General features: G+C 46.9%; 2 protein-coding genes across 5 annotated transcripts; one reads left to right on the forward strand and one right to left on the reverse strand.

The window, feature by feature from the left end:
* Positions 1 to 916: 916 nt before the first annotated feature.
* On the reverse strand, positions 917 to 3,616 carry LOC115395493 (THAP domain-containing protein 6-like). Its single transcript, XM_030101065.1, has 6 exons — positions 3,480 to 3,616; positions 2,480 to 2,672; positions 2,294 to 2,395; positions 1,950 to 2,157; positions 1,702 to 1,855; positions 917 to 1,576 (listed from the first exon to the last, which is right to left on the reverse strand). Exons 1-6 carry the CDS (start codon positions 3,557 to 3,559, stop codon positions 1,549 to 1,551), a joined length of 765 nt encoding a protein of 254 aa, XP_029956925.1. The 5' UTR covers positions 3,560 to 3,616; the 3' UTR covers positions 917 to 1,548.
* A 2,271-nt stretch (positions 3,617 to 5,887) lies between these two features.
* trim37 (tripartite motif containing 37) lies at positions 5,888 to 18,387 on the forward strand. Of its 4 annotated transcripts, none has more exons than XM_030100215.1 (25): positions 5,888 to 6,091; positions 6,997 to 7,067; positions 7,235 to 7,336; positions 7,626 to 7,666; positions 7,861 to 7,977; positions 8,947 to 9,034; positions 9,247 to 9,369; positions 9,676 to 9,799; positions 10,532 to 10,599; positions 11,004 to 11,128; positions 11,233 to 11,283; positions 11,832 to 11,913; positions 12,017 to 12,093; positions 12,229 to 12,408; positions 12,500 to 12,614; positions 12,713 to 12,904; positions 12,995 to 13,128; positions 13,232 to 13,314; positions 14,004 to 14,228; positions 14,434 to 14,742; positions 15,386 to 15,535; positions 15,825 to 15,969; positions 16,067 to 16,170; positions 16,376 to 16,486; positions 16,698 to 18,387. In XM_030100215.1, the coding sequence occupies exons 2-25, from the start codon at positions 7,047 to 7,049 to the stop codon at positions 16,742 to 16,744; spliced, it is 2,814 nt and encodes a 937-aa protein (XP_029956075.1). In that variant the 5' UTR covers positions 5,888 to 6,091; positions 6,997 to 7,046; the 3' UTR covers positions 16,745 to 18,387. The 4 variants fall into 4 exon arrangements, with proteins under 4 accessions (XP_029956075.1, XP_029956076.1, XP_029956073.1 ...); XM_030100216.1 differs by having other exon boundaries at positions 16,067 to 16,158; XM_030100213.1 differs by having other exon boundaries at positions 15,825 to 15,990; positions 16,698 to 18,386.
* The last annotated feature ends 6,228 nt before the right edge of the window (positions 18,388 to 24,615 follow it).

Below are 24,615 nucleotides of genomic sequence, written 5' to 3' on the forward strand. Positions count from 1 at the left end.
TATTTAAATGAAATTAAGTGCAAGATAAAACAATTTCTCTGAGTTTTACACTTTACATAAACTAAGGTTTTTAAATGTACTAATTTTAATGATTTTTTTAAGAACTAAAGTCAAAGATAGAAAAACCCCCGAGTTTAAAGAGTTGCTGGTGTTCTCTGTGCTGCTCTCGGATCTCTGCTCTTCAGTTTCTCGGTCTTCTGCAGAGTTTGCCGTCGAGTTGCTGCCGGAGTTTTCTTTTTTTCCAGCACAACAGCGTCAGACTCTCGTCCACAAGCTTCGCCCTGAGGTGTTTAAACAAATTACTAGTGGTACATGAACAACATCGCGCACCTCCTTTAGCAATTTTAGCATTGCAGAGTTAGCATTCTGCAAAGCTCGGCTCGTTTTCACTTGTATAAAAGAATTTCCACACCGGCGGAGTTTTGGTGAGACGAGCAGCCGTTCTGGATTCATCCTGTTGTCTCTGCTCTGGATGAGACTCATGGAGAAGTCAGCCCGCTGCAGTGCAGCCCTGCGCCTGTCAGCGCTCCAGAGAGGAGCTTCTTCCTCCTTCATGTTTGTCGGCAGCTTGCATCCCATTTGGTTGCACTACCGCCAACTGCTGGTGAGGAGGGCTTACTACGCGTGGGGTTTTCTTGCCGTGAGTATCGGCGGCTGGCATCGGTAGCCTTCACGAGTACCCGATAACTTGAAATAAGGCCAGTATCGGCCCGATACCTGGTATCGGTACTCGCACATCCCTAGTTTTTATCCTTTAAAAGACATTTTGACTGCTGATTTAACTTCCTTATTCAATGTTTTACTTGAGCTGTAGTAGGAAGTTGAATGTTCTTTTTACCTTGACTTTTCAAATCAAAACTCACAAAACAGGTAAAAGATCACCAGTAAATACAGACAGATCACACACAAACAAATCTGATGCATACATGTTTCTTTTTATGTCAGGGAACAACGGAAGTAGAACAATCCTAAACAAAAAGGAACAACGGAAGTAGAACAATCCTAAACAAAAAAAGTCATACAAAAAAACATCAACTGCTCTCACCAAAATAAAATACAACCTGAATCCCCGGAGTGGACGAAGCGCTGAACAGCTGAAGCAAACATGGTGCCACAGACGGGCTTAAACGTCTGTGATGGTGAGCACGTCTCACCTCTGTCTACAACGGACACTCTTCCCGTCTGCATTCAATGAAATAAACACATCCTCTCCTCTGTTCAGGAGGGTTTGAATGTTACACTCTGACGACAGTTCTGTTGTTTGCGTCTTTCTTTAACACACATACATCAGTAGACTCCTCACTGGCTGCCGCTGCCTGTTGGGACCTGATGCGACCCTGCGGCCGCCATCTTGGGTGAGTCCCCGTTTTGACCACACTTATATAGAAGGGAGGTCTTAATTCAAAGAATCAGAACTGCCTCAGTTTTCACATGGTTCACTGTGCAGCAAACATTTAGTTAAGATGTGCTTCGTTTTTTTTTTTTTTTTTTCAATTATTTCCCATTCTGCTGGGTACTCTGGTCTTCATGTCTTCATCTCCAACGGCATCATGATGAGTGCATGCTTGGTGTCCACCTGTGCAAAGAATAAAAAAAAAGAAGAAAATCTGAATTCTTTCATTTTCAAACAGTGAAAAGAGCAAGTCTCTGAGCTCACAGCTCGTCTGTCTACAGAAGGTTAGAAGTATTTGAATCAGCCACCTCTGCAACACGTGCGGATGTGGGAGGGGGAGATGCAGCGTCTCCCTCAGGTAGTTGTATGCTTTTGGACCGTGGAGGTGCAGCGCGAGGGCGAACTGTCTCTGGTCCTCGGTGTACTCGTGGCCCTGCTTGGAGAGGAGGTCCAGCTGAAGATCTGAAATTCAGTTAGTTCAAAATAACTATGAAATCCTCTTCAAATAGCACCGACAGGAAATCCAAATATATATGAAGTTATCTTTTCTCTTCACCTGAATAGAAGTCGAGCTTCTCCTTCAGTTCCTCATTGATAAGGTTATTTTTCTTCAGATCCTCCAGAAGAGTTTGCAGTTTTTTTGCCCTCTGTTCACAGGCTTTAGCATTCTGCTTCTCACGCTCCAGACTGTCCACTCGAGCCAGAGCGTCACTGAGTCGGGCCTTCAGAAGATCCGGAGAATCGGGCAACGCGTAGGAGTGGTCCTAGTTGAAAAAGGATGGAAAAGTATTATTATTTTTGTTTTTTTAATTGATATTTGGATCACACCACGTGCGTAAAGCAAGGGGGAGCTTTTGATATTATCGGGCCTTGATACATCCAGATGATACAAATACTCACAACATTGGGAAGAGTTTGACTTTGGGGTGAAGGCTGAGAAGGCTCCACTGGTAAGCTCTCTTCAGCTTTCTCTGAGGTTTTTGTGGTCCTGGTTGCTACTTGCTACAATAGAAGAAACATAAAATTAGAAAAATATCATCAAAAACAAAAATCAGGAGGCTTTAGTATCATAAAGTGAGTACGTACTCTTTGTAAACGAGAGGGGAAGTTGAAAACAGAAGGTATCACGCCTTTCCAGAGCCGCACTATCTGACCCGTCCGATCGAAATCCTCCGGCTTGAAGTGTTCACTGCAGAGCTTAGAAAACTCACTGGCTGTAAAATCCTTCCTTCTTACTGCAAGCTCCCACTTTCTCTTCAGTTTTTTGTCTCTGGGAAATCTTCCATATGGGAGAAAAGACAGATGAATAAAACATTACACACCAACATCTAAAAGAGTAAGTGAGGAGCTCCTCCTTGAAATTAAGGTTAAAAACATTAGACTCATTTATTCACTGAAGAACAAATGTATTGGAAGAGTATACATAACAGTTGTTAAATTATTATATTTGGATCTATAGATTGGTGGTGCTATTACATTAACACGTGTAACATATTTAAAACATTATGAAAGATGAAATATTTCTGTCCCACTGAAGCGAGACGTCTGGATCATCATTATCTTCGGCAATAAAGCGACCCAGCAGCTACAAACTGGTGTTTTGGTTTAACTGGTTTCCGTGTTAATTGGTGAACAACTTCCTTTCGCCTTCCTCGTTGCTGCAACTCACAGCAGTGTTCAACGTGCAACATAAAATCCATAGAACGCTGTTTATCTGCATTCACGATAAAGTGTTAAAGTGTTGTCTCTGTTCCGTCCGTTTGGTTTTTACCCCATGTCTAAAAGGTAACACACGGGACGCTAAAACAAGTCGGACATCAGTTAACAAGGAAACCACTTCCTTCACGACTGTCACTCAGACGCGAAACCAAAGATTACCACAAAGACAGAGAGGGAAAAAACACAATTTCAGCGTTAGGCGACTAAATCTCTTGTGTTCGACGTGCTGTAAACATCCTCGGTGTTGACAGTTGTAGCTAACCTCGTCCACTTTAGCGAAGCTACCTTTCAGCTAATGGCTACATAAAGTTAGCTACAACGACATGAACTGTCACACGTGCAAACAAAATATATTGTTAGATATTACTTGTGAAATGTGATGCCGCGTGTTGAGTTTTCGATGTTGCGGCGATTCCCACAACCGTAAGCTGAACAGTACTCGGGCATCCTCCTCCCTTGGGTTGCAGAGCTCCAGCTCGACTGAGACCCATCCAAGATGACGGAGACGCTTTGGCCGTTTCTCACACGCGCACGCGCACGTGCAACAGCGTAGACGCCACATTGGATCCGACGTGCCTACGCCATCTTGTGGAGGTGCTGGCTATAAAAGTGATAATAAATCAACTTTCATCAACACAAGCAGGTTGTTTCTATTAATGGCCATTTGATTTTCGATATTAATGTGTGCAAATCTGTTATGTAATCTAATGTAATCATGTTTTCTGGCTGCGCCACATTGTAATTTATTTTCTTTAAAAGAGCCACAGTGGAAACAAGCCCTTGGCTTTCCTGTGCTATCCTTTCAATAAGTTTGATTTTTATCTTATTTTCATTTCATCTTATTGTGTATTCAAGTCACGTAAATAATGCCATATCAATCAATCAACCAACCAATCAATCAATCAATCAGAAAGTCAGAAATTCATTCATTCATTCACGCTGATTAAGGTTTTCATGAAAAGAATTGATTGGGTTGGTTTCATTTCTTTAAAAAAAAATATCTAGACAATTAATTTTAATCGTGCCAGTAATACATTCTATATCTGGCTTCCAGACCTCCTTCCTCATAACCTTTCATCATTTTTCCTTTCCTAATGTAGTGTGTGCCCACGGAATTGCTCCATCCCAGAAGTCTCATTTTGAAAGAAAAAGACTTTACCGAGACATTTATTGATGGAGATGGTTTAAAGGGAATGTTTCTTCAATGGCAGGGAATAAGTTTAACTATCTTCATTGCACATTTCTTATTTATTATACCTTTAAATATGTTCTTCTCATAACAGTATATTGTGAGCTGACTTCCTGATATGGTTTGCGTTTCTTATTTTCCACCATAATTTATAAATAAATTCTTTAAAATCCTAAAATGAGTTTTCCTGGACTTTTTTATTTTTTATTTTTTATTTTTATTTTACAATCTGTCTCTCACAGTTGATTTTTTTCCATTTTAAATAGGAGAACATTTCACAATCAGTGACTGACTAAATACTCTTTTTGCCCCATTGTATGTAAAGGACAGGGTTCTAGAGCTAATTTAGGTTTAAGGGACACTCTCCCTCAAAGAAGCATGCTGTTAGCTAAGCCACCAAGTCAGTCAAATGTTAAAGATCTCAGTAAATGCCAAGTGGTAGTATTGGAAGGTTCCATTTCTACCACAGCTCCCAATGAAGTTTATAGTAAAACTACATAATGAAATTATTGAGCATGTTATATATCTGGAAAAGGTCAAATATCAGCCTGATTAAAAAGGCGTTTTAACCTTTTTTTTATACTAATTTTGACAATCTGCAGTACTCAGGTTCTTTGGCATGCGTTTCCACAGGCGATGGCCATGGTGGCTAAAGGTCACCTCACAGTTTTACTTCTTTTTTTGTGAAGCTGAAATTAAATTGTTTGAATTATTACATTTTAAATTAAACATCTAATAAGTCACGTTATTTCATCATCTTAGCAATATTCCTATATTTTGGATGTATTTACATAATAAAACTCTCGAATTTTCATTCTGTACCTGATTTTTGGTGCATTAAACTTAATTTGACATAAATACCTTGTGCTTGTGAAAAGAGTTATTTGCTTCTAATTATTCATAAGTATGCAGTGTCATAATTACCTCTCTAAATTTGCAAACCACAACGTTGAAAATTGGAATCGAGCAAGTTAATAAGAGCACTGTGCTCTGAATGAGCGAGCTGCCTCCAGCAAGATGGCTGCTAAGTACAGAGGTTCGGCCGGTAAGCACGGGTGATAAACCGTAGTGGGAAACTATAGAACTAAAATAATAATAATAATAATAATAATAATAATAATAATAATAATAATAATAATGATAATAATTTATTTAACTCTATGTGAGAGAGAAACGCCCTGTATCTATGCGTCGCCGATGTCATGGAAGGGTTTCAAGTGAAGCTCTGTAACCTTGTTGGGTTGTAGAGCTGTATTGAGACCCATCCAAGATGGCGACAACGCTCAACATAAGCACAAGGTTATGGGAAAAAGTCTAATAAGGAGCCCCTCTCACTACCAGGCGTGTTGCAGCTGGAAGATATCTAAAGCATGTAGGACACCGGCCCTCGAGAATCAGTGTTTGAGCCCAGACCAACATAAATTGAGATGACTTTCTGTCGAGATTTTTGTCGAGATTCTACAAATCAGCCACTCGGTGGCGCTAAAGTACATTGATCGTTCACATCAACCTTGACACGCTACTTTCGCACGAAGAAGAAACGCGGCCGTCTGATTGGTTATTGCTAGGGGACAGGGCAGCCGTTACCTCTACATCCTCAATTCAGGGCAAAAGGGAGCAGTCTGTCGTCTTTCCATCAACAAATGTAAAGATTTTACGTCGCTGCGGCTGCACCCCGGGGCGTTTCCACCTGTTTTGAAGCAGATAACCCGACGGAGAATGTGTTAAGATGTAGCCCGTGTCTGTGGTGCTCTGTTTAGTCAGGTGTGACACACGAAGTCTCCGGGGAGGTGAGTGCTAATGCCAGCAAGCTAGCAACCCTGACACGTTCACCTTAATTTGTTAATTTTCTTAATTAAAACACCATGGGCTGTTCCGTGCGCGTACGGCGTGACACACAGGCGTGTTTTGCCTGCAGTAGCTCCTGTCATGTCTGCTCTCGGCCTGGCGGCTTGTGTGTTTTGGCTGCTGATGCTGGGCCTCCTGTGTGCACAGCTTTAGATAAACATGCAGCAGATGAGCAGGTTTTACTGATGCACTGAACCCTAATATTTGTGTCATATTATGTTAAAAGGATGTTATATCCTCACATAGCGGATCGTAATGTTTTAACCAGAGCTGCAAACAGTGAAAACGGTAAATATTCTGGTTGTTTTGCTTTATTCTTTAAATATAAACCAGTTTGAAAAGTTCAGGACAATTTGTAAAATGTAAATGAAATGTAATGCAACATTTTGCAAACCTCGGAATCACAATTCAAACATTTGGATATTCAAAATAAAACATTTCATGAGAAATATTTTCTTATTTTGAATTGTTTGACTGGAACTCATTGCCTAAATTATCTTTTAAAATAGGTAGTTGTACTTGTAACTAACCTTTGATTACTATGGTATTGGTTGAGTAAATTGTAAAAAGACATATATTGTGAATTAATGTAAACACTGATTACTCCTTGCAAATATAAACATCCGTCATGTTTCCTTGTTCAGGTGTTAATTGGAGCTGGGAATAATGATTATCCTGTGTGGATTATTCAGTAGTTTTTTTTTATTATTGATCATAAATTGCTTTGAATCAGTGGAAACGGTTTTTGCAGAACAGAAATGCTGTTCTTACACTGCTGAATTCGTGTGACTCAGTAGTGCTGGATTCCAAAATATCGCTGTAATACTAACAGCACTTTTCTTTTCAGACCTGTTGTCTTGAATCGGCACCAAGATCAACGACTTCAAACTGGCTGAAATGGATGAACAAAGTGTTGAGGTGTGTATTGCACGGCACATTATATTAATGCAGTGTTTAATTCTTTTCATATATCTAGTAAACCTATAATTTAACACCTGCAGCAGCTGTGGATCAGCTACTTGCGTCTGTGAAACCTTTGAGAGACGTTGATTCATTTCGGTGTTAAACTTTTTTCTGTCCTACAGAGCATTGCCGAGGTGTTTCGCTGCTTCATCTGCATGGAGAAGCTGAGGGATGCTCGCCTCTGCCCACATTGCTCCAAACTCTGCTGCTTCAGCTGCATACGAGTACGTTTGCTGAACACTGGACTGCTGCCGGGACTACATCAGTGTCAGATATTATGTTGTCGCAATCATATGGCCGTAATGTGGATCATGCTGTGTTGAAACCTCTGAACAATGAGCCAAAATATTTGATATTGACTCACAACATTGTTGTCATACAGTGGCTATGAGGAAAAAACTACATCTGGCTTCAAAATCACATTCTTATCACAATTCCTGCATTTGAACTTTCTTAGGTATTTCTCAGTATTTGTTTGCTCTGGTTGTAATCAAACACTGTCTTGTTTGACAGCGGTGGTTGACGGAGCAGAGAGCCCAGTGTCCACACTGTCGGTAAGCCGCTACGCATCCATACTGTGTCACAACTCGGGTGAAATGTGACACAGAAACTTTCATGGAATATACAGCATTTGATGTCGGCTCAGCTCATTTCGACAGAGGGAGTGTAAAATACATTTAGATCGTCTTTGGTGCTTGCACTGTATTTTTTATAGTTACCAAGATTCTGTTTTTTCTCAATGTCTTAGAGCGCCACTCCAGCTGAGGGAGCTGGTGAACTGCCGCTGGGCGGAGGAGGTCACACAGCAACTGGACACCCTGCAGCTCTGCAGCCTCACCAAGCACGAGGACAACGACAAGGACAAGTGAGACGCTCCCCCAACTCCAACCTTGTTTCTAGCTCTCTGTCAGCAACAGGGAGCTCTTCACCATCATTCTGCTTCAGTTCAACCTGATTTCAGTCACAAATTACTTTATTTTAGAATTAACTTCAGGAAAAAATATATGCCTCCTTTTTTTTCCATTTTCTTTCATCGTGTTCAGTAGAAGAACTGTTACTTTTCAAAGTTTCACACAGCTGACAGGTTCGATAAAATGACCACTTCTACAAACTGAGAGTCTGTGAGGCCGTTGAGAGAACAGAGAAATTCAAGTCCTGTCTGATTCTGTCAACTTATCAAGATTTAAATAGTCAGAAATCATCAAGTTAAAAGATTTGTCATCTCTGTGCAACAGTTAAGACTGATCTGTGTTTAAAACCCAGAAAAATACATTTAGAACAGCAAAAATGCTGTAATGACTGTTGAAGGATTTTCGCAGGTGATTAAATCTGCCTTTTAGTACTTTATGCTTTAAGAAACATTTAAAAAAAATCATTATGGAGGGAGTAAATAAAACACTTAGTGGGCTACTTGCAGTGTATTTAAATTAAAAACAAGTTTTGATGATTGTTTTGAGAGTAGCTCGTGTGAGTGTATTTTTGATCACTCAATACTTACATAAAAAAATTGAGAGTCTGATGGAGTGAAGGTGAGATCTGGAGCCAGAAGGCTTAAAAAAAAGAAATATTTTCACACGTGACAAATAGAAACTCATAGTTCAAAACTGCTATTGAAAGAGTGCTATTAAACTGTCTTATGTCAGCAGAACCGGGGATAATAAAAACTTCTGTTTGCTGCCGTCCGGTTTCTCTGCTTCGCTTCATGCAGCCATGTTGTTTCACTGCAGATTTCACAGGCCGATTCAGCAGTTTGAGGCAGATCTCTAAACGACACTGGAGCTTTCTCTGTCTCTCTGATGGCTCGATGCTCTGTTGTCGGTTACTTTTTCTCCAGATGTGAGAACCACCATGAGAAGCTGAGTGTCTTCTGCTGGACCTGCAAGAAGTGCATCTGTCACCAGTGTGCTCTGTGGGGAGGGATGGTAACTGTTCATCTCTTATTTTTAGATTACAGTTCAAAATCACACTTTTAAAGTAATAGTAGGGCTGAATCCCACAGTAATTTTACTTACTGGTAATTTTGACACATGACTTTGTGATGCTATTGTTCGGCCAGTATTTTTATTTTACTCTCACTGAATCAGTGTTCAGATTAGAGTATCAGGAGTCTCCATGGTCTCTCTGTGACTTCCAGCATGGCGGCCACACCTTCAAGCCTCTGGTGGAGATTTACGAGCAGCATGTGACCAAGGTGAAGGAGGAGGTTGCCAAGCTCCGCCGGCGCCTCATGGAGCTCATCAGTCTGGTGCAAGAAGTGGTGAGAATATTTGGATATGTAAAAATAAAGAATCTGTTATGCTTTCCCTTTAGGCAGCCTCTGAGATGTACAGCTACAGTGAAAGGAATTAATTTAATGTAATCTGAGTAGATTTCCTGCCGTGCTTGCTGTCAGTGTGTGTTGGCTGTGCAGAAAAAAAAAATGCCAAGAAGACATATCAGGAGCTAATTTCTAAATGGAGACTTGTATTGATGTGTTTTGTCCACCGGATGGCGCTGTGTCACTGATTAACTGGTTGAAAGAGTGTTTTCTGTTTTGCCTCTGTCTGGTTCTGTGTGGATTCAGGAGCGGAACGTGGAGGCCGTGAGAGGAGCGAAGGACGAGCGCGTCAGAGAGATCCGCAACGCCGTGGAGATGATGATCGCCCGTCTGGACAACCAGCTGAAGAACAAACTCATCACTCTCATGGGTATGACTGCAGCGCGCCGGCAGCTGCTCCTCCCGAGTCTGTGAGGAGCTCAAAGCTCTCGTATCTCTGTGTGATAAGAGATTTGAGAGGCGCTGCTGCTGTTTTCTGTATCCCCCTTTCGAACACAGTGTTTTTCTCACGGCCGCGTAAGCTGCCCGATCACGTTTATTAGTACTTCATGACAGAAATCTGGTAAACTGCAATGCATTTTGGATAAATTCAGTCAGTTTGAGGTCAAAGCTGAAAACATTGACTTCTACATCAGTTTGTGGAGTCAGGAGTGAGGAACGGGTTCATTGCAGCCATTAGTCAAGATTTAAATGTAGTAGACACTTGTGTCACATGTTGACACTGAAGTGTCTGTTTATATAAGCTGTCCTCTTAGCAGGTTTGAAGAGTACAGCCGTTGCGTAGCCAGTGGACAGGACAGGGACCTGTGCGAGACGCCCGAGCTGACACTAAAACGTGTCTAAAGGTCGAGACCGTCAGCGAACAAAATATTCAGACTCCACGCTGAAAGCAGTGAGAGCCAGCTTTTATAGCCGCGGGTAATATGCATCTGAAATATTTATCTGGACTGAGTGGATACATGCACTCTGCTCACACACACACACACACACACATACACACACAGCCCGCAGCTCCACACACCCACTCGCACTCACCGGCTTCCATCAGGGCTGACATTCAGCACAAGCACGCTGAAAATAGCTCTGCGTTCCTTCCCACCAGGCCAGAAGACGTCCTTGACCCAGGAGACGGAGCTGCTGGAGTCTCTCCTGCAGGAGGTGGAGCATCAGGTCGGTCGGATGCAGCCCATGAAAGCGCCCATTCACTTTTGCCGCGCTGCGTATTGTTGCTGTGCAGTGTTAAAGTTCAGCCCGCTCAGACGGCCTCACATCATGAAATGCTTCACGCTGCGCCATGGATTCAACACGAACGGCTGGAATTCATTGTACTGTGCTGTTTGATTGCTTTGAATTATAAAGTAAATCTCCCTTTAACAATAAGGCCGTGCTGTAACTGTTCTATAAATGAACTCGACTGTGTTTCAGCGTTAAAACTGAAAGATCCAGCTCCAAAGTATTGCCATGCCTTTACCGTTCTCTTGTTTTGGTCCAGTAGTGAACATTAACCGCTCATGATATTTAAAACGGATCGGTGCGTCACTGACGGTCTCATCACCTGTTTGTGTGCCGAACAGCTTCACTCCTGCAGTAAGAGCGAGCTGATCTCCAAGAGCCCGGAGATCCTGCTCATGTTCCAGCAGGTGCACCGGAAGCCCATGCAGTCCTTCGTCACCACGCCCGTCCCGCCAGACTTCACCAGGTCAGCCGCACGGCCGCACATTCGCTGTTCGGCTCTTCTTTTAATCGTCCAAAATCGAGCAGACTTCCGGGCTTTAATCGGTGTTTTTCTCTGTGAACTTCCAGCGAGCTGGTGCCTGCCTACGACTCCAGCACCTTCGTTCTGGTCAACTTCAGGTAAACCTGCTCTTTATTCTCACTTTAACAGATGAAATCAACATCTGAGCCCGACATTGTAGCCTGTTGAGCGTGGACATGTAGTTATTACTAACTTTGGGCCTAAACCTGCTTCTACAGTCGCATTATAACTCTGTAGAGACTCTTGAACAATTAGTTTATAGAAAATGAGCAAATAGTTTTATAGAAGATAAAAACTGACCAGTGCAATATCCAAATGTGTGCACGTATTATTATTTCAATGGATGTAAGGAAAAGTTTCAATTTTCAACTTGAACCGCAGTTCTAATGTGGCTCTGGATGCCTGATCTGGACATTTGTATTATTAAAGCAGCCGTTTGGGTTATTTTGTGCCATGGTGTTTAGAAATAGGAGACGTTGACACCAGCAAGCTCCAGTGAGTCTGTCCTGATAGCTTTTTCCTCAGGAAGTGTAAACTTACTGAACCTGCGCTGGACCCAGCTGTGTCCTGACAGACAGCGTGTCGGACAGCCGCTCTCATATAAATGGAAAATAAAAAATTAACAGCTTGACGTGACGGTTTGCAGCACTCTGAGGCAGCGAGCCGACCCGGTCTACAGCCCTCCTCTGCAGATATCAGGCCTCTGCTGGAGACTCAAAGTCTACCCGGTGAGTTCATCCCTCCCAGACTCTCTTTATGGCCGTGATTGGCTTGGCTGCCGAGGATGCTGGGAAGTAAAGCGGAGCGTGTCTGTGTAATCCGTCTTCTCAGGACGGTAATGGAGTTGTGCGTGGAAACTATCTGTCCGTGTTCCTGGAACTCTCTGCCGGGCTTCCGGAAACCTCGAAGTGAGTCATTTCTTCACTGAAAGCCGCTTTCGAAACATCACCCTGCTCAGTGCGGAGTTGAGGAGGTAGTTTTGTTGTTCCAGACGCAGTGCTGGTGTCGATTGACCTTCATTCCCCCCTCGGTGTCCGCTGCAGGTATGAGTACCGTGTGGAGATGGTCCACCAGGCCTCCAGCGATCCCACCAAAAACATCATCCGGGAGTTTGCCTCCGACTTCGAGGTCGGGGAGTGCTGGGGCTACAACCGGTTCTTCAGACTGGACCTCCTGGCCAGCGAGGGCTACCTGAACATGCAGACGGACACGCTCGTGCTCCGGTGGGCTCACGTCGCTTCAGTGTTCCCCGATCAGCAGTGTTCGTCTGATTAAAGCTCTCTTCCTGGTTTTTTTCCTTGCTGTGCCGAACAGCTACCAGGTGCGCTCGCCCACCTTCTTCCAGAAGTGCAGGGATCAGTACTGGTACATCAGCCAGCTGGAGTCGGCCCAGAGCGGCTACATCCAACAGATCAACAACCTCAAAGAGGTGAGTGTCTGCCAGGCTTCGGCTCTCGGCACAAACGGAATGCCTCTGCTGACCTGAATGTGAACGCTGGGATGCTACTTGAATGTTTCTGCCTTCAGAGGTTGGCCATTGAGCTGTTTCGGCGCCAGACGTCACGCAGCTCGTCGCCTCCTGACCTGCGACCCGCCACGAGCACGACCACCTCTGAGCGAGACCCCCGCTCGGTGAAGAGTGACGACGACCTCCAGTCCACCCTGAGCAACACCAAGAAAGGCGAAGACGAAGAGAGGACCCAGCACGACGACTCCAACGTGAGGCTGCAGACCTTCCCCTGCTTCTCCTCGCGGCCGCCGGCCAGGAAAACACATCGACCTGTGTGTGTGTGTGTGTGTTTCCTTCAGGAGCTGTCGGACGGCGACCTGGAGGTGGACTGTCTGACGGAGGAGGAGGTGAACCCGCTGGACGGCAGCAGCACGTCGGGCAGCTCCACCGCCACCAGCAACACCGAGGAGAACGACATCGACGAGGAGACCATGTGAGGCCCCCCCCCCCCCCCCCCCCCCCCCCCACTCCGTCACGCCGTTCTCACCCAGATATATCAAAGATGGCGTTAAACCCCGGCGGCTATGTTTCCACAGGTCGGGGGAGAACGACGTCGACTTCATAGGAAACCTGGAGACGGAGGAGGGAGAACTTCCTGACGACCTGGCCGGAGCCACAGGTACAAACCACACACCCTGACGAAGCTATTTCCATCATTTACTGTTAAATTTAAAGTGATCATGCTGCAGTCCTTTTCTTCTTATTCATGTTTTCTGACTGCTATCTTGAGCGGACGGCTGTTTGCTGCCGTCTTGCTGTAACATGAGAAGGTCTGCCGTTAAAGAATCAGCATATCAATCTGCCTGCTTCCACCGGAGAGGATTTATTTTGGGTTGTGTTCAGAGTGACTCAGCAAGGCTGTACAGCTGCTCAATCCGGCCGTTAAAGAGGGAGAGATGTTAACGACTTTCCTCCCAGAGCTGAAGGTGACTGATCTGACGGTGCGAGGAGGCCACGGTCATTTAGAACCATGAAATATCCTCAAAAAGCCCCCGTTCTGTCTGGGCCGAGTGAGTTCAGAGCCCCGGCCTTCGTTTGCAGGGTCTGCTTGTGGAGCGATGGCGGCTCCTTCACTGCTTTTCACTGTGTCGGTGTTTAAAGGCATGAAGAGGATGAGTCATTGTTGGTGCCCTGAACCCATCGCAGCCGCCGATATAGAAACACTCTGCGTCCATACGTGCACACGTGTGTGTGGAGGTTGTGTTTAGGATGTCGGAGTCGTGCAGAGCCGCATGTTCCCATGATTTCTTCAGTGAACTGTTGAGGTCAATGTCGGCATGTTCCTGATCATGAGTTTATGTAACGCAGGTGGATCCAGCTCCAGCATCCGGTCGCTGCACCGCAGCGCGGCAGCGGCCGCCGCGGGCCGCGGAGGCGCCAGCGGCGGCGGCGCCGTGGGGCCGAGCGGCAGCAGCCTGCTGGAGATCGACCCGGTCATCCTGATCCAGCTGCTGGACCTGAAGGAGCGCAGCAGCGTGGAGTCTCTGTGGGCCCTGCAGCCCCGGCCCCCCGTGTCCCTGCTGCACAGCCAAGGTCTGCAAACACCGCCGGCTCGCTCACAACAAATCATTCCAGCTAAGCGGAGGATCAATTCTCGCTCACCGCCCCCTCCCCAAACGAGGCTGATGCAGTTTTAAGGCTGATCTACCGCGCCGCGCCGGACTAGTGCTGATTTACATTTCTCTGTGTGTTCAGTGATTCATGCTGACTCCAGTGTTTCCTGCTCCGGTCTCCGCAGCTCATTCTCACTCCAGGAAAGAGCGCGAGCGGCGGCCTCAGGTGGTGCGGCGGTCCGCTCCGGACTCGGGGGTCCTGATCCGCCTCAAGGCCCAGATGGCCGAGGTCCGCAGCAAGATGTCCGACGTCAAAAGCCAGGTGCTGGAGGCCCGGGGCCCCGGGGAGCCCCGGCCGGGCCCGTCGGGGGCCTTCGGCATGGAGGAGACGCCGTCTCACCACGGCGACTCCGAGGCGTCCGCCTGCCGTAAGACGGGCGAGCTGGACCTGGTGGGGAGAGCGGCCGCCTCTCGGTCCAGGCCCTGCCGGCCCGGTGAGGACCGGCGTCTCTCTGCTCCGTCAGCGTACAGCCCTCTGCTCATAACGCTCTTCAAGAATGTGTTTACGGCGCCTTCAGTTGCTTCTGTTTTCAGAACAGCCAGAGAGTCCCGGTGTGGCTTCATGGAAACGATCCGTCGGTTTGGTTTCGTTGCAGGACTTGTCCGAGTCCTGCAGGGAAACCGAACCGACGGATCGTTTTCATGAAGCCTATCCACCAAGACTTATCAGCCTCCAGAATCGGATTTATTTTTAGCTGCCGATGCATCCGAGGACAAATACTCTGACTATCAGTAGTGAAATGCGTTCTGCCGTCTCACTGTCTCATTTCATTAAGTGGCTCCTTTACACATTAGGAAGACATTACGGCTGCAGCAGCGTGATAACTGCTCAGTGAATTTCTCATTTCCAGTACAGTGGAAGAGGAGCTTTTTAAGGTGGAAGTCAGCTGTGAGCATGACTCCTGAATTATCTTTCTATATTTACTATTAACCTGAAACAGTGAGACAGAAAACTCTTCAGGGACTCCAGGTAATGAGGCTCTGTGGCCGTTCCTGAGCGAGAGCCGAGTTGTTTTCTGTTTTTAAGCTGCATATTGCATTAAGTTGATATTGTTGCTGTTGTGTTTGTGCGTGCAGCCAGGAAGTCCCTGTCGCCGGTCCTGGACAGCAGCGGCTCTCTGGTGGTGAAGAGGAGGAGTCTGGAGGAGATGGACAAAGACCTGCGAGGAGCCGAGGCGGCGACCGAGCTCGGCCTCGGTCCCAAAGAGGGGCCGGGAGCCGCAGAGGGTCAGCAGACCTCTGTCTCTCATGATTCACATCATTTGTGTGTGTGTGTGTGTGTGCGCGTGTGTGGGGTTTTGGTGGAGTTCTGCTGAGCTCACACACTTTGTGTGAGCTGCCTTCACTGCATGCTGATGCTGCAGCGCTAAAAATAAAACCGCTCAGAGCTTCAAGTTTTAAAAGTTGATTGAAAAGTGGATTCATCTCTGATTGGTTCCTGCCGTTTGATTTGATGGTGTGGAAGACCGAGCGGTGCTTTTGTCTCTGAGCTGCTCTCCCTGCTGTTCCTGCTCAGGAGTGCTGAAGGTGGACGGCCTGCAGGGCCCGCTCCTGTCCCTGGGCGTCTCCTCCTCGGCGGAGCAGCAGCTGTACGGCGCCTCGGGGTCCAGGGACGACATCTTCTCCCTGGGGGGGTCCGGCTACATGAGCGCCGGCAAGACGTGCGTCAGCAGGACGCTGGGGTACGAACCCAGAGGAGCTTCAGACACAGGAAGCAGCGGCTTCATCCCTCATTTCTCCCGTTTCCTCCCGATGCAGGGCGGCCATGTTGGACTGCGAGTCTGAAAGCTCAGGGAACTCCCATCAGTCCCTGCTGGAGGGGCCCTCGGCTCTGTCACAGTCAAACGGAGGTGGGATTTCAAGTAAATATCACAAATCTTCTGATTTCCTCTCGTTTCTGTTCAGGTTAAAATGTGGATGATAATCATCTAGAATGGAGGAATTGAGCCACAAGACGAGGTTTAGTGTTTCGTGTTGTTATCGACGTGTCAGAGCGCCGTCCGTCCAATCAGAGAAGACTTCCCCCTCGATGTTCGTCCACGTCTCCGTGTCTCGTTTGCTCTGCAGATCCACCGCCGTCCGTCCTGGTGGCGGCGACGAGCAGCGACAGCGACACGGAGGACGAGGCGCTGCAGAGCAGCAACTCCCGCTACGACAACCACACGCCTCCGTGCACAGGTAGGGCTCACACACACACACACACACACACACACACACACACACACACACACACACACACACACACACACACACACACACACACACACACACACACACGGCTGTTCCAGCAGCACTCCGTTAAGCAAAGAAGAAGGAAAAAGAAGCAAATTGTGCTTTAAATTTCCATGAAAGCCAACGCCTGTCCTCCTCCTCCTCCTCCTCCCCCCAGGAGAGCAGCTCCTGTCCGATGACGCCAGTCTGCCGGCCGACAGGTGATTCTCCACACAGTGACTCCATGAAGACGCCACACACACTTAGTCTGTACAGTAGAAGCTGCTTGTTATGCATGAAGTTATGGAATCTGTTTCCCGCCCGCCGACACATCGGCAGCGGTGAGCGCAGCAGCGTCGCGCTCTCATGTTGACGTTCTGTGTTCCTCTCGGAGATGTCAGCGCTTCTCAGGAAGTACTGAAAGGACGAGTGTTTGTGCAATAATCTCTTCACATATTTAAGGCATGAGAACTGTTGAAGTGTCGCTCACACCTGCAAGGACAATTATTTAATCCACCCTCAGCACTGGTCTGTATCTGTGTATGAATAACTTTTGTAAATCTGACCGCCGAGCCGCATACATGAACGACCTGTGTTCAGTGTTTTCTACCGTTTCCCTTCACTCGGTCCGGTGAGTCTGGGCTTCAGGCTCCACGCCCACTCAGCTTCCTTCAGCCTGCGTCTCCCAGCAGCAGCAGCAGCAGCAGCAGCGAGTCGCTTTATTCAGCGGCACGCCGATCTGTCAGCAGCTTGAAGTTCAGCTTTTTTTTTTTCCTCCCTTCCTTTCTGAGGTGAGCAGGTAATTTATGTAAATGTGTTCACTCCTAATAGCAGTCGGCTCCCAGTTGACATTTAAAAAGGGTGAACGATCAGCGACTCGCACGGGTTATGAAACTGGCGTCTGTGGGCTGAAGCCTGCCCGGCCAGGTGTTTTTAACCCCAACATCTGCGCAGACATCCGACCCCCTCCACCACCCACCCCCGATACAGGTCCTACGTACCGCAGACAATCCGCCAGCAGATCGGCGCCACTCGCCTGTCTGTCTGGATCTGAAGCATCAGCTGCTCTGAACTCTCCACAAACACTAAATACCTCAAACCTGCCGTTCATGAGCGAGGGACACTCCGATCTGCTTCTATAGCCTCAGTTCAGCCAGAGAAACACCGAATTCATCAGCTTCTCTTCCTTTATTAGCTAAAATATTGCCTTCAATTACTGAAATCTGACTGTTGATCCCAAGCTATTACCTTCATCCACAAAAGAAAACCTTGATTTATTCAAAAAGCACAAAGGTTTTCTGGTGATGGAGACGTCTAAAAGGTCAGGCTCTTTAGTTTTACTTTATGTCCCGTTGAAGTCTCACTGTTTCAGGAGCAGTGTTGTTTCTAAAAGGTTTTTTTTATGTTGCTCGAGTTAAAAAGGAGCTGCAGAGGCAGATATCCTCCTTTAAGTAGTGCTATTTATTTATTTTCTCACACTTTCCTTAAAGTCAGTGTAATTATATAACATGTTCCCCTGCACTTATTTTTTTTTTTTAAATAATCCTAACCCACACTGGTTAATCCGCTGCGGCGACACTCTTCACCTCTCTGGGAGAAAACACACACACAGGCGGCTCGTTTCTGGAAGTGGAGCCGTCTTGACCGACCTTTGTAAGACTGTTTGACCTTCAGCCGGTTCCGCTTCACCCCTGCCGTGGCCGGTTGACGTTGTAACCGCGTGTGTGTAGGCGGCGGCGTGCCTGATGTGCATGGCTTCCCTGGCTGGATTTCAACCCTCCATCAGTCCAGACCAGCTCATGGTGGGATTCTTCTTCTGAAAAAGCTGTTGTGTGTTTGTGTGTGTGTTTTTTTTTTTAATGTTTCCACAACGGACTTCACCTATTTTGATGTGTATCTTTCTTTTTTTGTGTAACAAATAAAATGTTTTCTGACAAGGGAAAAGCATTTCACCGTCTTCTGTCGGATTATTCAGGAAACGTTTTACCGCTGCAGTCTCGGCCCCTCCTGTGTTTCTGGAGGAAGAACAGTCACGTCCTGCTCCTGTTTGAGTTTCTCCTCAGAGCCCAAACTGCTGGAATGGAGAGAATAAAGCCAGATTAGGAGGGGGTGAAATGATGAGTCTTTTATAGAGAGAATGTGGAGGACTGGCTGCTCACTTTTGTAAAGCTGTTTATGTAACGGCAGACATGAAAGCCCTGTTATAGCATCACAGCTCCTCGCCGCGCTGTGGCCTCTGGCATCTCACTCCGCTACAACAAAACAATTTGTTCGGCTTTCTTCTTCCCCTCCGCCGCCGCCGAACACACACGACTTCCCGCTGACCGTCCTGCTGCCCGATTGTTTTCTCTCCGGGGGCCTCTCGCCCCCTCAGCCTCACCTTTCTGACTTCCACACAGATGGCTGTCTTTTAATTTTAGATGGGTGTAGGAATACGGCGGAGGGAAGCTTCAGTGACGTTTGAGCCCCGGGGTTTGGATTTAGTGCTTAATCAGACGCAGGAGTCAGAAAATCCCTGCTGCCTGCCGCTCAGGAGGCTGAGAGATGAATCTGGAGAGGAGTGAGATGATTAATGGAGCGAAACCAAGAATCAATCTTTGTTTTTGTGGGTTTTTTGGTGAAGTGTTGGTTACTGTGGCCTCCTGGGGGCTCCAGTAATTATTTGAGGGACTGAAGACAAAGAGACTAAAATGCATCTGAACCCAGAGGAGAGAGAAACTCGTTTGAAGATTTAGTTTTGCGTTTGAAGTGTTTTCCACCGCTGACACTGATCCTCTCACCTGGAGTGTGTGATGCGTCAGACCACCTTCATCCCATTCAAGGTTTCATTTTGACGCACTCGCTTCACCCAAGAGCATTCTGGGTAATTAAATGCAGCGAGCCGCGAAGAAGGAAAAACACGATCATCCGTGTGGGAGTGGAATTTAAAATCTGCACATCCTCGGCTTTAAATACACATATTTACCCTCAGTGAGGGATTCATTCATGTTAAATTGATTTAATGTTTAATCACGATCGGTGGAAACTGTGAACCGGTCACACAACCGTACAGAAATGGTTTGAAAAAAAGAGAATACCGCCTGTCAGTGCTACAGGAAGATGGTTTATAACTGAAATTCCCATACCAGCTTTTTTTCAATATGTAATTAAAAAAAAAAAAGTAATGAACAACCACTGGATCCCCTCCTGTAAACAGGAGCTTAGTGAAATCGTCACTGCGTCACGTTAAGTTTTCATCAACGGTGCTGTTGAGTAAAACTCCAGAGAAAAGAAAGAGCCTCAGCCGGAGACTTGGTCTAATCTTTATATACATCATTATTCACCAGTTACAGTACACATATTTATATACTACAGGAACACAGATAATACAGGTACTCAATGTGTCTTTTACTGTTTTTTTTTTTCTTTTTGTGGGTTTTTTTTTTTTCGTTACCTAACCTGCATGTTCAAGAAGAGCCAATCCTGGGGTTTGTCTTCCAGCCTGGAGGGGTCACGGACCCCCTCACTGGTCCGACCCCCCCCCTCCTCCCTCCCTTTGATCCGAGGAGTCCTGACTCGTCCTCAGCTGCACACACGCACGCACACACGCGCACACACTCACGCGCACTCACTCACACACACTCTGCTGAAGGATGCTGATACGCCTGAAATGTCCTGCCTCCTTTATCTCCGCTCCTCTTTGGGATGGAAAGTTTCACATTTGCCCCCCCCCCACCACCGCTGTAATGTTTGGCATGTGACCCTCGCGTTCCGCTCGAGGGGAAAGATAAAGGTGAAACTAACTCCGAGAGCTTCTTTTTAACAATCCTCATTCAAGTATGGCTGACAGAACGACCGTCCCGGTTGCATCCCCCAGCAGAAGACAAACCCGCAGAGAGCCTTTCGTCGCAGCGTCATTATTGCTTACAGAGAGAGAAAAAGCTTGGAGTGTACGTCGACACAGTGCAGATTCATGGAGGGCCCGACGAGCAGAGCCCGGCTCCTGCTCGCTGTCGTCATGAGGGGAGGGAAACCTTTTAGTGCAAGCAGAGCGTGAGCGAAGGGGGGGTGGGGGTGCAGGGTTTACCACGAGGAGTGATGGGCGAACGCTTTTTATTGCTCATACAGTGACGACGTCTGTGGATTTCTCTGCGCGGTGACTAACGGCGGAGAACTAACTGACGGGGTTTCAAGTGAAGGTTTGGGTGGGTTTCCTCCCCGCGGACCCCCCACCTCCTGCTGTGAAACCAGATCAGTGCGCAGGGGGGCCTGGACGGGGAAACCACGAGCTTCAGCGTTCCTAAACAACAACAACAACGCCACTCGCAGCTGGAACAGGAGATCTTGTTCATAATGACAAAGTGTGGGAGAACGGAGAAAATGACCACAGAGGAGAAGAGCGGCTGCCTCTCGACCAATCAGTCCTTCAAGTCTTCACTGTTCCTGTCTGATTTTTAGAGAAATTCAGTTTCACTATTCTCTTTCACTATTAATCTTGCTCTTTCCAAAAGACAAACTATTGAAGATTTAATTTTAATTTTTACTGCCAGGTTTAAGAATTTGTGAATTACAGTAAAGTTTTTCATTGGAAACTGAAGCGTCGTTCTCAGAGGACAAACCGTTTGGCCGTCACGCCTCCCGGGACACTTGAAATTCAGCTTCAAGTGTCCCAGAGAGAAACCCAAACGGCGTTCTCTCACCACCAAAGACTTTCAGAAATATTAGAATCAAGATATTCAGGTTCTCTTCAGTCTGATTCATACATCTGAAACAGACACGCGGAACGATGCGTTTTCGCTGGAATCACTGTGCAAACGGGGAATGAATGTTTTCACACTCTGACATGTAAATGCTGAAACAGGACAAGACGGTGTTCTGTGGTGTCAGATTCAGACTCATTCGCTCAAAAGGAACAGACAATTACAAAAAAAAAGGGGAAAGTATTCGTGGGAAAAACAGAAGACACGGAGGAATTCACAAAGTCTGTCATTATAACAAGATCCTGTTTCAGTTTGTGGTCATTTCTGATCCAAACCAGCACAGAGAGAGCGACGCTCTACATCGGCGTCATGTCTTCCTCTTCTCTAATCGACTAACTCGACTGGCAAGGCCTTTCTTCGTTTTGTTTTAAGGCTGATATCGTTTTTTTTCCAAAGCTGTTGCGGATTGGCAGGACAGATACTCGAGCCGGCGATTCTCGTCTTGGTGGGTGTCTCTAGGTGAGGGTGAGGAAGTGGGATGGGGCAGCGGCGAGGCCACGACGGGACACTGAGGCTCTAAAGCCAGACGTTCTGACCGCTCCGACGGTTCAAAGTAAATATTGGATCCGGCCATCGGGCCTCGTGGAGCCTGGATTAAAACCACTGATTTACAAGACAGAATTAATATTATGTACACTCCTCCGGCACTCGCCCAACTCATAGTCCTCATAGTCGTCCGTTCCTTTGAGCACTGGATCGTCCACGTGTTGCCCGTCCTCTTCAGGCGGCCACGTCTCCACTAAGAGATCCGTCCGGTGTTGAGTTGAGAGTCTCTACAGTACATTCCTCAAAGCCTGACGCCCCAGAGAAAGACGATTCTCCCAACAACAACGATAAAGTAAAAGGATAAATAAGTTGAATGAAACACCGCTTCAGAGTCTCTGCGGACATTCTTCCACATGAGGTACATTCTGCTCCTTCCATCGTCCGTCCACAGGAGGCTGACGGGCGTCTGAACGGGGAGGGGGGCGCTGGGAACATGGCAGTGACTCACATTTGAAATTCTGGGGAACTGAAAGGTGGAGGCACACGACCTATTTAGAAATTCACTGCATCTAAGACCCCCCAAGAAATGGGTGAAGCAAAAAGCACAAAATGACGTGAATGACGGGCGCTGAATACCAGCTCAGAAATCTCACGAAAAGACAAAGAAAAGAGTGAATTAAACTCTGTTTGTGGCAACTGTTAAATGGGACAAGAGAACTTCTGGTCAAGGAGCAAAAACTGTCTGTAGTTCGAGAACTCAGCCTCACAGACGAGCAAATGAGGACAGAATCTCACGTTCAACCTGTCGCTCGTCAAAACGAGCCTGAAGACATTCTCGTAGAGCAAAACGCTCGTCTGGCTGTAGCTCTAACCTCACTCATTCAGTGTTCCGTTACTGCTCAGGGACCCTCGGAGACTTTTCAGGAACGATTTTAAAATCCGCTCCAGTCTGAACGCATCGTTCTATTTTAGTGTGAAATGAAAACGCGAGCGAGTAACCGGCGTAACGGTTCAGCCCCGTCTGGACTGGTTCCAGCGATACTGTTCACACTGGGGGGTTTGAAAATGGCGGGAGAGGCGTGGCTTTGGGGACGGGGTGTGTTTTAGTGCTTTAAAGCCGGTTGCTGTCAGATGTGTGAACTGGAATGTGTCCGTCTTGGGTTCTGGTCGTAGTTTCCACAGTTAGTTTACAGGAAGGTTAGATTAGATACAGCACGTTACATTTAAAGCAAATTCTTTTGCACAGATTAGACTCACCAAGATAACTGCATGTTATTAGTCTTAATAGGGATTATTATGAAGGTTTTTTTTAATGATATTGAGGAGGATTACATAGTTTATTTCTGGAAATGGACGGACAGTAAAGAGGAAGTGATGGACCGCTGTGTTAGATATGGCTTTTAACCTGCAGCCTCATAAAAAGTGCATAAGCTTTGAATTGAATTCATCCAAAACCTGATAATGCTGCATGTCTGACAGCAGAGGGGGGGTGGGGGGGCTCCTTAGCAGAATCTAGATCAGATCAGAGTCAGATCCAGTTATAAAACCTGTGTGGAGCAGCGTGTGTGTGTGTGTGTGTGTGTGTGTGTATGTGTGTGTGTCTGTGGGGAGGGATTACTGCCTCCCAGCCGCTGATGAACGGGATGTTCAGTTAACCACACAACTTTATTTACACACAGATCACTGTCCAATCTCTTCAAGGACTTTCAGGGCAGAATCTGAAAGCACTTTGACATCTGCCGACGAACGCCGTGTTCATCTCCCGGATGGATTTCACTAAAACGAGTTTTAATTTAAAGTCCTGAACGCCTCTCCAGCTGTTTACAGCCACCTTCACCCACACAGTTCGGGCTAATTGTATGGAGGAAAGTTGAATTTTCCTCTTTAACTCTTATATTTTCCTAAGATGTTCCTTCAAACAGACACGGCAGTGTCTCTCTCACACACACACACACACACACACACACACACATACACACACACACACACCCGCCCACTGGACTGAGTGTGTGAAGTAGGCCGGCCTCGGTAGCTCTCATGAAAGGCACGTGTTCTGCAGCTTTCACCTGTCCCGGCCTGACGTTAAATACTGACTAACCCCTGGTTTGGTGCCACTGCAACAACAATGTGGGCAACTATGACCAAAAAAAGAACCTTTTTCTACAGCCGTCCCCTCCCCGCTCCAAAATACCCTCGTCCCAGGAGTATATCCCCATCTGGAGCGCTGGACGACACGGAGCGTTTATTCAGGTAAGTGACTGCTAATCTTTTATAATCCAGTGCTAAGTGCTTTTATCTGTAGACAAACTGTGGCTGGATAATGGTGGGGTCATTGATTGTATGGAAGAGGGCAGGACAGCGTGTGCCTTCAGTCCCAGAAACCAGGAGGAACAATTATTTCAAACGTTATTCGTGGGATCGGCGGCCAGAGGGATTGGCCGAGGGGACGGGGGAGCAGACGGGGCCATTACAGCTTCACTTGATGCTCGGTCCCTTCGAACGCTGCCGACAGACGTCTCCGGACAAAAGAGGAGGCGTGTCACCGCGGCCTGCGTGCAAATCATGGCTGTGCAGCGAGCGACTAAAGGCGCTCAAACACTGCAGTTCCTCTCCGGAGACGCAAGGTCGTCTCTACTTCTGTTATGAAGCAGGAAGAGACCAAACTGGTTGGTTCAAACCTTTTCATGACGTCTGTCTGACGAGTTCAGCGCGACCGAGCATATGAAGGAGCGGCGTTCTGACCGGAGCGAAGGGCTGAACGACACACATGCAGGTCCAGGTGATTCTAGCAGTAGTTCTGAAACACTGCAGTGGACTCCTCTGGTCTTTTTGGTCTCTTCGGACGCTGCCTGTGACCGAGTCATGAGAATA

Source organism: Salarias fasciatus, chromosome 10 (genome assembly GCF_902148845.1).
Source record: "Salarias fasciatus chromosome 10, fSalaFa1.1, whole genome shotgun sequence".
Lineage (NCBI taxonomy): Eukaryota > Metazoa > Chordata > Actinopteri > Blenniiformes > Blenniidae > Salarias > Salarias fasciatus.

What these genes read in the sequence shown, in the direction of transcription:
- LOC115395493 (XM_030101065.1), bottom strand. Translation starts at nt 3,559, where the DNA reads ATGCCCGAGTACTGTTCAGCTTACGGTTGTGGGAATCGCCGCAACATC. An exon ending in TCCCCTCTCGTTTACAAAGA is followed by an intron (nt 2,396 to 2,479) that starts GTACGTACTCAC and finishes CTTCTATTGTAG; the next exon opens with CAAGTAGCAACCAGGACCAC. An exon ending in CATCCGCACGTGTTGCAGAG is followed by an intron (nt 1,577 to 1,701) that starts GTGGCTGATTCA and finishes TTCTTTGCACAG; the next exon opens with GTGGACACCAAGCATGCACT.
- trim37 (XM_030100213.1), top strand. Translation starts at nt 7,047, where the DNA reads ATGGATGAACAAAGTGTTGAG. An exon ending in GTGCTCTGTGGGGAGGGATG is followed by an intron (nt 9,035 to 9,246) that starts GTAACTGTTCAT and finishes TGTGACTTCCAG; the next exon opens with CATGGCGGCCACACCTTCAA. An exon ending in AAACGGAGGTGGGATTTCAA is followed by an intron (nt 16,171 to 16,375) that starts GTAAATATCACA and finishes TTTGCTCTGCAG; the next exon opens with ATCCACCGCCGTCCGTCCTG.